This window comes from Ovis aries, chromosome 18 (genome assembly GCF_016772045.2).
Source record: "Ovis aries strain OAR_USU_Benz2616 breed Rambouillet chromosome 18, ARS-UI_Ramb_v3.0, whole genome shotgun sequence".
Lineage (NCBI taxonomy): Eukaryota > Metazoa > Chordata > Mammalia > Artiodactyla > Bovidae > Ovis > Ovis aries.
Genome location: NC_056071.1, coordinates 55139471 through 55152299, shown reverse-complemented (window position 1 = coordinate 55152299; position 12829 = coordinate 55139471). Strand labels below are relative to the sequence as shown.

The 12829-nt window shown below is 50.8% G+C and overlaps 1 protein-coding gene across 1 annotated transcript in view; it reads right to left on the bottom strand.

Moving 5' to 3' along the window:
• The window catches only part of RIN3 (Ras and Rab interactor 3), a 132906-nt gene that overhangs the window by 36258 nt on the left and 83819 nt on the right, over positions 1-12829 (bottom strand). Inside the window, exon 4 of the mRNA XM_027957334.3 lies at positions 4088-4160. Coding sequence (XP_027813135.1) covers positions 4088-4160 — 73 coding nt within the window. The remainder of the gene's footprint in view (positions 1-4087; positions 4161-12829) is intronic.

Genomic DNA, 12829 nt, shown 5'->3' with positions numbered 1-12829 from the left:
CATAAGAGCCTCGACAGTTCCCCAGGCTCCCCCTGCCTCCCCACTCCTCCCTGCAGTGACCGCCCCTACCCCGCCCGGTTCCCCATCCCCTGCCTGGGGCCTGGGTGGCTGCAGAGCCCAGCTGGTGTCCACACTCCCCTTGCTTCAACCCCTCACCCCACCCCCTGCGGCCACATGGTTCTGCTCAAATGCAATCCGTCTGTGAGCTGCAGCAACTCCCAGCACCAGGGAAGGAAGTCCTGCATGCAGCTCCTGGGCTCGGCTTTTCAGGCCTTCCAGGCACCTTATCCCCCAACCACATGTCACGCTCTCCCCGGGAAGCCATTGCCAAGCAACCTGCAGCTGGCCCTGCTGCCAGGCCTCTGCCCACGCCGTGTCCTCTGCCTGAATTCTCTTCCTGCCCCTCTGCCTGGTTGCCAGTGTCCCCATGGGGTACCCATGACCCCCAGAGGGCCTAGACTCCCCGCACGTGGAAGGGGAAGCTGCTGCTGGAGGAAAAGCAGACCGGCGTCCTCTGGACCACGGGCCTGGCCCTGAATGCCGGGCAGAGGCACCTGGGCTCGGCAGTCAGACAACCTGGGGTTCAGACCTGGCTCAGGACTGAGCTGGGTGACCCGAGGCTGGCCAGCTCCAGCTGCAGCATCTTTGTTTATAACAGCAAGAAGAACGTGCTTGATGCCTCCTGGAGGATTCATTGCAGACCAGGGGCTCTGCTAAGCTCCTTGCAAAGGTCTGATCCTTGGCACAGCATGGGACAGGGGTCACGAGCCTCATGAAGGGGGTCTGCAGTGGTAACACCCCCTGCCCCACCCTGCAGCACCGTTCAGGTTAGCAAGAGCTCTGTGGGCAGCACCCAGTGTAAGCCCGACTCAACAGACGCCTGGTCCATGGAGCTGACTGGAGCAGTCACTGCTGCCGCCCCCTTCAGACACTTCAGTGTTTTTTACCAGCTCCGCACCCATCGTCCAGCCTCTGCGGGGTTTGCTCCTGAGGGCCAGCACCCATGACCCCCAGAGGCTTGTTCTGGCATACTGGAGCCTCAGTGCCTGCCCCAGTGGCCCTACAGAGAGCCACACGTGCCTGGGTGTGCTGGCCTGGGGGCACAGAAGTCCAGCCCCATGGCTTATGGTGGAACCCAAGGTCTGCTTTGTGCTCCGGAGCTGCTGGAGAGAGGGATCCCACTGAGGCCGGGCACCCTGGCACTGGACCCTGGCGGGACTTCTCTCGTGTCCCTGTCCTGCACCCCGCTGCCCTGCTGCTTCCTCCTTCAGGGGAGGTCCTTGAGTGCCCCCTGCACATGGATTCTCCTCTCCAAGTATGCCCCCAGGAGGCCCTCGGCTAAGCTGTTAGTACCCTTTTCTTAGGAGCAGATCCCAAGCTTCGGTTTGCAGACAGATTGTGTGTGTGTGTGTTATAAATGCAGATTCCTGTGCCCCACTCCCGGCCTGCTAGTCAGAATCCCCAGGGTGGGCCCTGGAAGTGTTGACCAGCTCCCTGGGTGACTATGGGACTCAGACTCTCAAGAACTCTCACACCATCCACCATCCAGCCAGGAGCATAAAGTTCCAGTGAGGTTTGGGGGCGGACACCATGAAGCCGAATCTACGCCCTCCCATCCTGAGGGCAGAGGCTGCGGTGGACCACAGCATGTGCTCCTGAGTGAGCGCTGGAGAAGGACTGGCCCTCATGAGCCCATGTGACCGAACGAGGGCTGGTCCACGCTCTTGCAGGGACTGTGCTCAGTGGCCAGGCGCCAAGGCCACAGGGGCCCCAAGGGCCCATCGGGGAGCAGGCTCTGTCTCAAGCCAGGACTGGCGTGTATCACCTGGGTGTTTGCTGCTGCTGTTAAGTCGCTTCAGTCGTGTCCGACTCTGTGCGACCCCAGAGATAGCAGCCCGCCAGGCTCCCCCGTCCCTGGGATTCTCCAGGCAAGAACACTGGAGTGGGTTGCCATTTCCTTCTCCAATGCATGAAAGTGAAAAGTGAAAATGAAGTTGCTCAGTCGTGTCTGACTCTTTTGTGACCCCATGGACTGCAGCCTTCCAGGCTCCTCCGTCCATGGGATTTTCCAGGCAAGAGTACTGGAGTGGGGTGCCATTGCCTGGGTGTTTCGCAGATCTCAAAACGCCCCCCTGTGCAAGGCCCTGCCGGCGACACAAAGGCACCTAAAACGTGCATCTCTGGCTCACCTCCCGTGACCTCCGGGCACTTGGTTCTGAAGATGGCTGCTCGTTCAGACCTCACAGAGGAACACAGCTCAAGCACTTTGGGGTTCCGTCTTGGCTCCCCTTGACATGTGAGGTGACTGGGGCCGGGAAAAGTCGGGGGACTTGCCCAAGGTCACACAGCCAGGAACGGGCTCTCCACTCCTAGTTGACGGCCCTTCCTTGGCAACATTTCTCTCCCGAGAGGTGGCCTTGGAGCTGATGCCCCCTCCCCTCAAACACAGGAGTTCCAGGTTCCAAGCCTTGTGACCTCCCAGTGGGTTTCCTGAGTGTCTGAGGGCAGGTGAAAAGCATCTGCTTCTCTGGAACGTGGAGAAAGAGCAGCCAGAGGAGGAGCGGGTGGGAGGTGACAGTGGTGCTTGGTGCCCACAGCTCCGGGTCTCACTTCACACAGATGACGTCACCACCCGAGCACACCCTCCCGTGGCCCAACCCACGGAATTAGAACCAGAGCACCTCCTGGGTGTTGGTAGCATGCTGTCCCTTTATCTCATTTCTTTCTCCAGCATCTGCAGCATGGGTGGTGTTCTCATTTTACAGAAGAGAAAGTTGAGAGAGAAAGATTAGCTCAAATTCTGAGCTCTGCAATTATGTCACCATTCACTCACTCACTGGAAGATCTAGCATGGGCCAAACTCTAGGCTGTCATCTTCCACTAAGGTAGAACTTCTCAGAACAGGAAAAGGCCTGACTCTGAGAACCTGACCTGTCATAATGTAAAGGGCCAGGGAGCCCTGGTGCTCGGCTTTATGGGCCTAGAAGGACATGCTGGATCATCAGAATCACTGTAGAATGCACACAGTGGGACGGCTGTCGCAAAGACCAAGGACCTTGGCGCTCTGCTTTGAATCTCCACCCTGACATTTACCAGGTGCATGACCCTGAGCATCTTACTTCTCTAGTCTCAGCTTCCTCATCTGTAAAATGGAACTAATAAGAGCACCCCAGTGGTTAAGACTCCACACTTCCTCGGTAGGGGGCACAGGTTGGATCCCATGGGATCTAAGATCCCATGTCCTGCATAGAGCAGTCAAAAACACCCAGGGAGGTGGGGGACTAACAAGAGCACTTAACGGGGTGGAACTGTTAGCAAGACTTAAGAAAATAATGGATATAAACCCCTAGTACCTTATTGTGTACCTGGAGAGCCCCCTACAGGTAAGAGCGTTTAGCACCTTATTATCAGCATCTCGATTCTGCCCACTGGGCCCAGGAGGGTCCTGGTAGGTGGGAGGGCTGTCCTGGTTTGAGTGAAGGCAGCATGAATGGTCTCTTTGAAGCAGGGAGAGGTGAGTCTGGGGCCCTGGGCCCCAAGACATCCTGCCCAGCCCTGGTCAAATCCCTGTAGCTTAAGCCGTTGGCTTCTTGGTAGCAAAATGTATTTTTAAATTCCTGTTGACCTGCAACCAGTTCTGAAAGAACAGAGCAGTTCTGAGGGTGGTTACAGACACACACTCCACCCAGCAGCTGCTTCAAAATCACATGCTCTCTCCCACGAAGAGTATCAGCCCTTCCTGTTGCCCCTACAGGAAGTTCCTTCTAGAACTTCTCCAACAGGGCGGGTCGGGTCAGCACAGGACCCACCCCAAGCTGTCCCGAAAGCTGGAAGACAAGATGGTGATGGGCAGTGAGCCAAGGGGGAAGGTGAAGGTGAGGGAGGGACCTTTAAAGAAAGAAAGCAGGAGAGCGGGCACCCCCCCTTTCATGGGTATGAGGGCCAGGCCAGGGGACTGCCCCCTCTCTCTGCATCCTGTGGGCTGCACCCTTCCCTCGGGGGCTCCCCTGTGACACCCCCGCCCAACCCAAGATGCATGAACATCTGTTGCCATGAGATGCCCTCCCGTGGGGCCAGGAATACTCACCTACTGACACAGTAGAATGCGATCAGTCTGAAGATGTCCTCAAACACAAGAACCGAGCCTTCCAGGTACAGTACTGAGGGGAGAGAACAGAGGCGTGGATGAGTGTCCCTGTCACAGGAGAGGGGGTGTCCCTAGGGAGGGCGGGTCTGCCCTGTGCTCACTTGTGGGTCACAGCACCTGCTGCAGGGCCCAGCCTGCTGCGGTCACAACACATCAGCAGCCCATTGGACCGCAGGGAGGTGAGAGGTGAATTTCTGTGGTGCTAATCTTGAGATTTTAGTGAAAGTCGCTCAGTTGTGTCCGACTCTTTGTGACCCCATGGACTGTAGTCCATGGAGTTCTCCAGGCCAGAATACTAGAGTGGGTAGCCTTTCTCTTCTCCAGGGGATCTTCCCAATCCAGGGATCAGGCCCAGGTCTCCCACACTGCAGGCAGATTCCTTACCACCTAAGCCACCAGGGAAGTCCAAGATTTCAGAGGCCTCTTTATTACAGCAACTGGCGTTAACCAATAACACATGCACCATTTTGAGCGAAATAACACTGAAGATTCTAGATTGTAAAAGCAGAACTTGAAAACGTCCCGAATTAAACATTCAGGGTCATCTCGACTTGACAATTCTGAGGACTGTGGGAGCCAGCAGAGGATGGTTTGTCCCTGTTCTGCTTTAGCTTCCAGGAGATTCCTTGGTCCAGTGCGGCCACTGGCCTTTCGCCCAAGAATCTCTGGGCCTGTCAGAACTTCACTTGATTTGGCTGTAACCCAAGAGGGAGGGTGACACCCATATTTTCCAGCTCTAACAAGGAAGAAGGATCAACGGAGAGAGAGCCCATCCCAGGTGGATGTGGCTCCCTGGAGTGGCAGGGTGCCAGGATGTGGCAGTCAGGGCCCGAAGCCGAGGTGGACTGCCCAGAGGAGAGCATGGTACCACATCATGCCCTGCAGCAGAGCACCAGGGCCAGGGGCCCAGAGATGCTGAGCTGCTCACCAGGGGTCTTGGCAGCCGCCCACCCCCATGCCGCCTGACTCTCATCCCAGGGCTCCATGCGCCCGACAAGTGATGCTCTCTGCACATGGGACCCACAGTGAACTTTCTCGGGCATCAGAGGGCCAGGAAACATGAGTGCCTCACACTTCATTTCCAACTTCCTGAGGTTCTTCTGAGCACCCGTGTGGTGGAGGTACAAGGCCGGAGCCAGGTCCCAGGTCTGGCTCCAACCCTGGGGTGGACAGTATGACTATGGGTTTGTCCCTTCCCCTCTCAGTACCCCAGTTCCTCTATGTGCAAAGGGAAGAGCCCTTTTAACCATAAGCACTCTTGTACCTAGCTGACTGCAGCCTGCTTCCAAAGCCTAGGACAGCATTCTGCTGCATTGGTGATCTACGATACGCAAAACATGTTTTGTTCTAATAGCTTTAATATTTCCCTTCTTTCTACATGCTACTGCACAGTTCTAAACAGTTAACATGATTTTTTTTAAAGATCTTGCTTAGTCCCTCAGTCCTGTGCAACTCTTTGTGACCCCATGGACTGTAGCCCGCCAGGCTCCTCTGACCATGGGGATTCTCCAGGCAAGAATACTGGACTGGGCTGCCATGTCCTCCTCCAGAGGATCTTCACGACTCAGGGATCGAACCCAGATCTCCCTGGGTTTGCACTGCAGGCGGGTTCTTTACTGCCTGAGCCACCAGGGAATTACATTCATCATTTATTTATAGCAAAGAGATCACGGTTTCTCATTAGGATAGACATAAAAATTTTACAAGGGAGTTTAAAGAAAAACATTAAGTAGGTTACAGTTCTTGGAGGTACTGGCAAGATGCCCATAAATAACAAATCAGAGAAACATCAGGGCATGGAATTACCACCCTCTGTGAGTTAATGGACATGAGGCGGTCCACAGCGCCACCTAGTGGCACATCAGTGCATCACAGACCTTAGCAGCACCAGCTGGCCAAGGGAAAGGGAAAGTGAAGTTGCTCAGTTGTGTCCAGCTCTTTGCGACCCCATGGACTGCAGCCCGCCAGGAATTTTCCAAGCAAGAGTACTGGAGTGGGTTGCCATTTATAGGCTGGGGTCAAAAGATCTGTGGTAGCTGGGAGAGGTAGAGAGGACGCTCCATCTGTAAACCTTTCTCATGAATCCTTCAAGAGGAATTAGTGGTGATGCATGCAAAAAGCTGAGCCTCTTTATACCAGGCCTGCTCAACAATGAGCAGTTTTCCTTCACCATTGAGACGTGGTCTGACCTTTGCAGACAGAGATGAAACCTTTAAGATAGGCAGTCCCTTCCTCTCCTGTGCCCCGGGACTTTCTATAAAGCCCACAGTTCCTTTAGACTCCCTGGAGAAGGCGATGGCACCCTACTCCAGTACTCTTGCCTGGAAAATCCCATGGACAGAGGAGCCTGGTAGGCTACAGTCCATGGGATCGCCAAGAGTTGAACAGGACTGAGCGACTTCACTACCTTTAGACTTAGTTTACCCCCATTCTGGTCCCTTCCTCAGGAGCAAGGACCAGGGCTCATCCATTTTTGTGGTTGGGGCCATGCACAGTTCTAGATATAGTGGCCCAGTCCCCTTTTTACAGTGAAAACAGTAGATCTGTCAAGGCACAAGGGAGGGTCAAGGTCATGTTTGTTTCTTTGTAACCAGGCCTCTTCTGCCCCACCCGCAGCCCCCAGTTCATACTTCCCCATCTTGCTTGTGGGAATAGCACAGCAAGGCCACACCCAGCAGAGCTCCTGCCCTGCCAGGGCCAGGGCTTTGCCCACACTTGAGCTCTCCTCAGGGCCTAGCACATTGTGTGGCATGCAGTTTGGGAGATAATAAATGTCTGCTGAAAGTCCGGGGATCCCCTGCTCGTCTAGTGGTTAAGAATCCGCTTGCTAATGCAGGGGACATGGGTTTAATCTCCGGTCCAGGAGCATCCCATGGAGCAGCTAAGCCCATGCCCCACGGCTACTGAAGCCCGCACGCTCTGGAGCCAGACCTCTGCAACTATACCCCACGACTAGAGAGTAGCCCCCTGCCGGCGGCCAGTGTGAGGAACTCCGCCCATGGCAAAGGTCATGAGGAAGGAGGCTTGGCATAGGCAAAGGCGTGATCAAGCCTCAGGAGACCCCCTGTTCCCGAGCATCCAACCCCCAAACCAGAGTCTGTTTCATGCTCTCACCTACACCTCTGACTTTACGGGGGGCTCTCCCCCATTTCTCTCGGAGAAGGAGTTAACTTGCAGCTCCAGTTAATAAAAATTCCTGGGCGTGACAAGAGTGTTTCAACTTAGAAATTCCTCTGGAGGTCCTCTAGCCTCCCTGATCAGGTTCGTCAGGCCACATGTGATTGTTTACAGCCTCCCAACCTTGAGAGGCATGAGATGCTTTAAAACTTTCTAAATACAGACTCTTTTGAGAAGTTAGAAAATTATTAGTATAGTATAGTGGGTTGATTAGAAATTATATTGGTGAAGGGTTTTTTCATTTGTCCTGCCAATAATTGCTGCTAATTCCCTGCCCTCGGTGTGACAAGGGTGTCTCAGGTCAAACCTCTCTGCTGACAGACTAGCTTGTGTGACAACCTCTCAACCATAAACAGCACAGAGAGTTTGGAGTATTAGCATAGGGCTTTTCTCACTGTTGAGTCAGAGATTGCTGCCAGGCCTCCATATCCTTAGGCACCTGGGAATATATTAATCAATGTATTTGGAATATAGAAAAGGAAATATAGTAGTTTTTGATGTTGGCAATACTAGACATTTTGAGTTAATGAATTTTCTCTTTTGTTATAGATCACTGTACTTTGTTATAAATCACTGTGTCCTTGCTATGTAAAAATGTAACTTTATCACTATCTTAAGACTAAATAGATCTTAAGGGGAACATTGGTCAAGGGTTTACATTTGTTGAGCCAATATATGCTGCTAAATCCCCATTCCTTGCCCTTATAATGAATATAACTAGCATATAGGAAAAATAAGTATTAACCTTTAAGATTAATCATGTTAAACCTTAGGCTAAGTAAATTCCTTTCCTAGTTGTAACTCACTACACCCTCACCCTATAGGAATGGAACTTTATTTGGAGGGTGGCGCCTGATTTAAGAAAAAAATCACCCCTGGAAAAATAAGTTTTCTGTTTAACTGACCGGTATCAGAAAGGGCCATATAATGTCAGCAGGTCTCATGGCCAGAAGATGATGTCAAACCCATAAGACCTTTGTATAATTTTATATGAAGCACCTGATTGTGACAAGGGTCAGGTCTGCTGACCCCTGCGTGACTCTGTATTCATCCCTATGTATAACAAAAAGGTATATAAACAAACCTGAAAAATAAAGAAATTGGATCAGTTTCTGGAAAGACTGATTCCCCCATGTCATTTCTTTCTTGCTCCCCGTTTTTCTGGCTGAATTCCCATCTGGAGCATGGATGCTATTCCACGTAAACCAAGTTATTCAGCCTCTTTTTCTCCACTAATTTTCCTACTACACTATCCATTTCTAATCTCTCTCTATATCTGTAATTAAGATTTTTTCTAGGACGCTGATTCCGTCCCCACCTTCGAATCACCCTGGATCCACCGCGGCTGGACCCTGGCAGCCCCCCACTTGCCGCAAAGAAAGCCCATGTGCAGCAATGAAGACTCATCGCAACCAAAAACGAATAAAAGTACAGTTCAAAACATATAAGTCTGTCTGGCAGAGGGACCCCAGAGGAGCAGAGGCCTCGGCAGGGTGAGGGCGGGCGTGGTGCCTTGGCTGGGGTCTCAGGCCTCCCACCACATGGCTCATGCCCTCCCTCCAGGGGCCCAAAAGGACACCTGGGACATGAGGGAGCCCCGACAGGCAGCCTCACACTGTTCTGGAGCAGAGGTGAACGCAAATCAGTAGGAGTTAGACAAGCCTTTGTTCCAGAGGGTGGGGAAGGCGCTCAACCTCCAGGACAGCCCTGTGTCCTGCGCTGGCCGGTGGCCTCCATGTGCAATGGAGGCCTGAGTGTGAACATATCTCCATCACGATTGCTTATCCTCCCTGAGCCTGTTTCTTCAGCTGCATGCGTGCCTGCATGCTCAGTCGCTTCATTTGTGTCTGACTCTTTGTGACTCCATCGATGGTGTAGCCCAACAGGCTCTTCTGTCCATGGGATCTCCCAGGCAAAAATACTGGAGTGGGTTGCCAGTTCCTTCTCCAAGGCATCATTTGAACCCAGGGATCAAACCTGCGCCTGTTATGTCTCCTTCATGGACAGGCATGTTCTTTACCACTAGCACCACCTGGGAAGCCCCTTCAGCTGTATAACAGAGTTAATAAAGTACCTGTCTGTTGTGGGTTGAACTGTGTCTCCCAGAAAGACACACGGTGATCCTAACCCCTGGTACCTACAAGTGTGACTTTATTTGGAAACAGGCTCTTGGCAGATGGAATCAAGTTCACATGAGATCTGACCAGATTGGGGTGGGCCCTAAACCCAATGATAGGTGTTCTTGCAAGAAAACATGTAAAGACCTGGGGCACAGACACAGAGAGGAGAAGCCATGTGCAATGGAGGCAGATGTAGCCACAAGCCAAGGGTTGCCAGCTGTCACCAGAAGCCAGGAGAGAGGCCTGAACAGATTCTCCCTGGTCTCCAGGAGGAGCCAACCCTGCCACACCTCGACTTGGGATTGCTGGCCTCCAGGCCTTTGCTCCTGCTCTCTCCCCAGGCAAGGAGGACCCAGCTTCGCCCTTCCTTGCTAATCGTCCTCATTTGTCTTTTGCCTTGAAGGCAAGGACTGTATCTTAAACTTCTCTGTATGACATGCTTGGCAAAAGGGTATTCTATCAAGATACAGCTTCCCAGAAGGTGCAGAGGCACAGAATCCGCCTGCCAACACAGGAGACAAGAGATGCAGATTTGATCCCTTGGTCGGAAAGGTCCCCTGGAGAAAGAAATGGCAACCCACTCCAGTATTCCTGCGCGGAAAATTCCAAGGACAGAGGAGCCTGGCAGGCTGCAGTCCACAAGATCACAAAGAGTCGGACATGACTGAGTGAGCACATACAAACTATAAAAAACATACAATTTAGCATTTTAATACTTTTTAAGAACACTCAGTGGCCTAAGTACATTCACATTTTACAACACGAGGCTTCTTTTTTGATGTGCTGAAAATGTTCTCAGATTGACACTGGTAAGGCCTGGACAACTGAATATACCAAGTCACCGCAATTGTACACTTTAAATGGGTGAACTGTACGATACTGAATACATGAAGTAAATACATCTCAATAAAGCCATGATTAAAAAAAAAGAAAACGCACACACACACAGTGGACTGAATCTCACTTCCTGTATTATGTTTTTCTGGCACTTTTATAATGAGCATATGTGATGTTTGTAAGCAGAGAAACTATGAAGATTCTCTAAATTTTTCTTGAATGTTCTAAATTTCTCTGTAAATGTTTCTCAGGGGCTGACTGGTCTCCAGGGTCCTCTTGGCTCATGTTACTTTGGTTCCCCTCTGAGCCCCTCGAGGGCTGACAGGCTCCCCGGGTCACCCACTGGGTGCACCCAACAACGATGCCGGCTCCCTCTGCTCCCCTCTGAAAATGTGAGCAGCGGTGACTCCTCCACTGTGCACAGCCTCCAGCCTCCTCAGTGGAAAGAGCAGTGGGAAAGACAGCCCCCATCTAAACCATCTCTCTTTCAAAGAGTGAGGAGAAAAAACAGCACCAGCTGGTCCCATCTCTATGTCCCCAGCTGACAACAGGTGACAACAATGGGACTTGCCCCTGCCTAGAGAAAAAGAAACCTTCCACCTCATGACTCACCATCAAGGCTGAGCCAAGACAAGGTGGAGATTCCGGCTCCACGCACACGCCTGGCTTCTGGCCTTTACAATCTCAACATCAAAACGAGTAATCCACAAAGAACCAAAAGCTGTTGGAAGATTCGTTTTTTAGGAAATTCCATTTTATCACTCAGTAATACAAATGAACTGCCAAGGCAGGAACGGCGTATGTATCTTTTGTTCTCCGTGGTACCCTCAGCACCAGGCATGGTGCTTAGCACAATGCTGGCTCTCCAATATTTATGTAACTATTTCTTTAGCAAATGTTTTCTTTGGAAATACAGGGCCACAGGAAGTTGCAGAGATTAACAGAGAGGCCCTCTTCACTTTTCATCCTCAACGGCAATATCAGGGTGCTTAATTAGAGGACAATATCTGAACCAGAAAACCAATCTTTGTGTGATCCACAGAGCTCATTCAGATCTTACCAGGTTTATACTGGCTCCCATGCATATGAATGTGCGTTTGTAGAGAGCTATGCAATTTTATCCCATGTGTAAATCCCAGCTGCCTGTAATCACTATCTCTATCAAGGTATTTCATATCACATCCACTCCAACCCTTGGCAACCACAATCTGTTTTCTATCTCTGTGATTACATGATTGAATGTCATATAAATGGAGTCATACAGGACATATTCTTTGGGACTGGCTTTTCCCATTCTGCTTCATTTCCTCAAGGGTCATCCAAGTTATTGAGTGAATCAATACCCCATTCCTTTTTAGTGCTGAGTAGTAACCAATGGTCTGGGTGTACCTAGGTCATTCACCCACTGAAGGACATCTGGGAGTTTCTGGTTTTTAGTGATTATGAACAAAGCTGCTGTGGACCTTTTAGGTCCATGCTTCTGCATGAAAATATACTTTTCTTTCTCTGGGATAATATGCCCCAAAGTGCATTTGCTGGGTCACATGGTAAGGCCATCCTTTGTTTTTCAATGGAAGGGCTGAACTGCTCTCCAGAGTGGCTGTACCATTTTACACTTCTACCAGCTATGTAGCAGCGATGCAGCTTCTTCCCCCATCCTTGCCAGCTGGGTGTGGTCACTATTTTTTTATCTTGGCCATTCCGCTAGGTATAGAGTGTTATTTCATTGTGGCTTTAATTTGCATTTCAAAAAGAGGTTGAATACCCTTTCATGTGTACATCCACTTTGCTCAAGTGTCTATTCATGTCTTTTCCTGTTTGCTAATTGGACAGTTTTTCAAATGTTGGATTTTTTAAAAAAACGTTTTATTAAGATATCATTCACACACCACACAACTCACCAATTTAAAGTGCACGATAGTATATTCACAGATTTGTGCCAACATCACCACAATCAATTTTAGAACATTTTCATTATCCCCCCAAAGAAATGCAATACCCACCAGCAGTCACTTTCCATTCCTCCGTCTCCCTAGCTTCTGGAAACCACTAATCTACTTCCTGTCCCTATGGATTTGCCTATTTTGGACTTTTTGTATAAATGGAGTCATACAATATGTGGTCCTGTGGGTCTGGCTTCTTTCATTTAGCATCACGATTTCAATGTTTGTCCATGTAGCAGGAGTCAGCATCAGCACTTCACTACTCTCTTTCTTTTTTTTAAGTTAACTTTTACTGGAGTATAGCTGGTTCCCAGGTGGTGCTGGTGGTAAAGAATCCACCTGCCAACGCAGGAGATGGAAGAGACTGGGGTTCAATCGTTGGGTTGGGGAAGATCCCCTGGAGTAGGAAATGGCAACCCACTCCAGTATTCTTGCCTGGAAAATTCCTTCGGCAGAAACACCTGGCAGGCTACAGTTCATGCGGCCACAAAGAGCTGGGACACGACTGAGCGACTGGGCACCTACAGTGATTTACATTGTTGCGTTAGTTTCTGCTGTACATAAATACTTAAATCCACTCTTTTCCGGATTCTTTCCCATGTAGG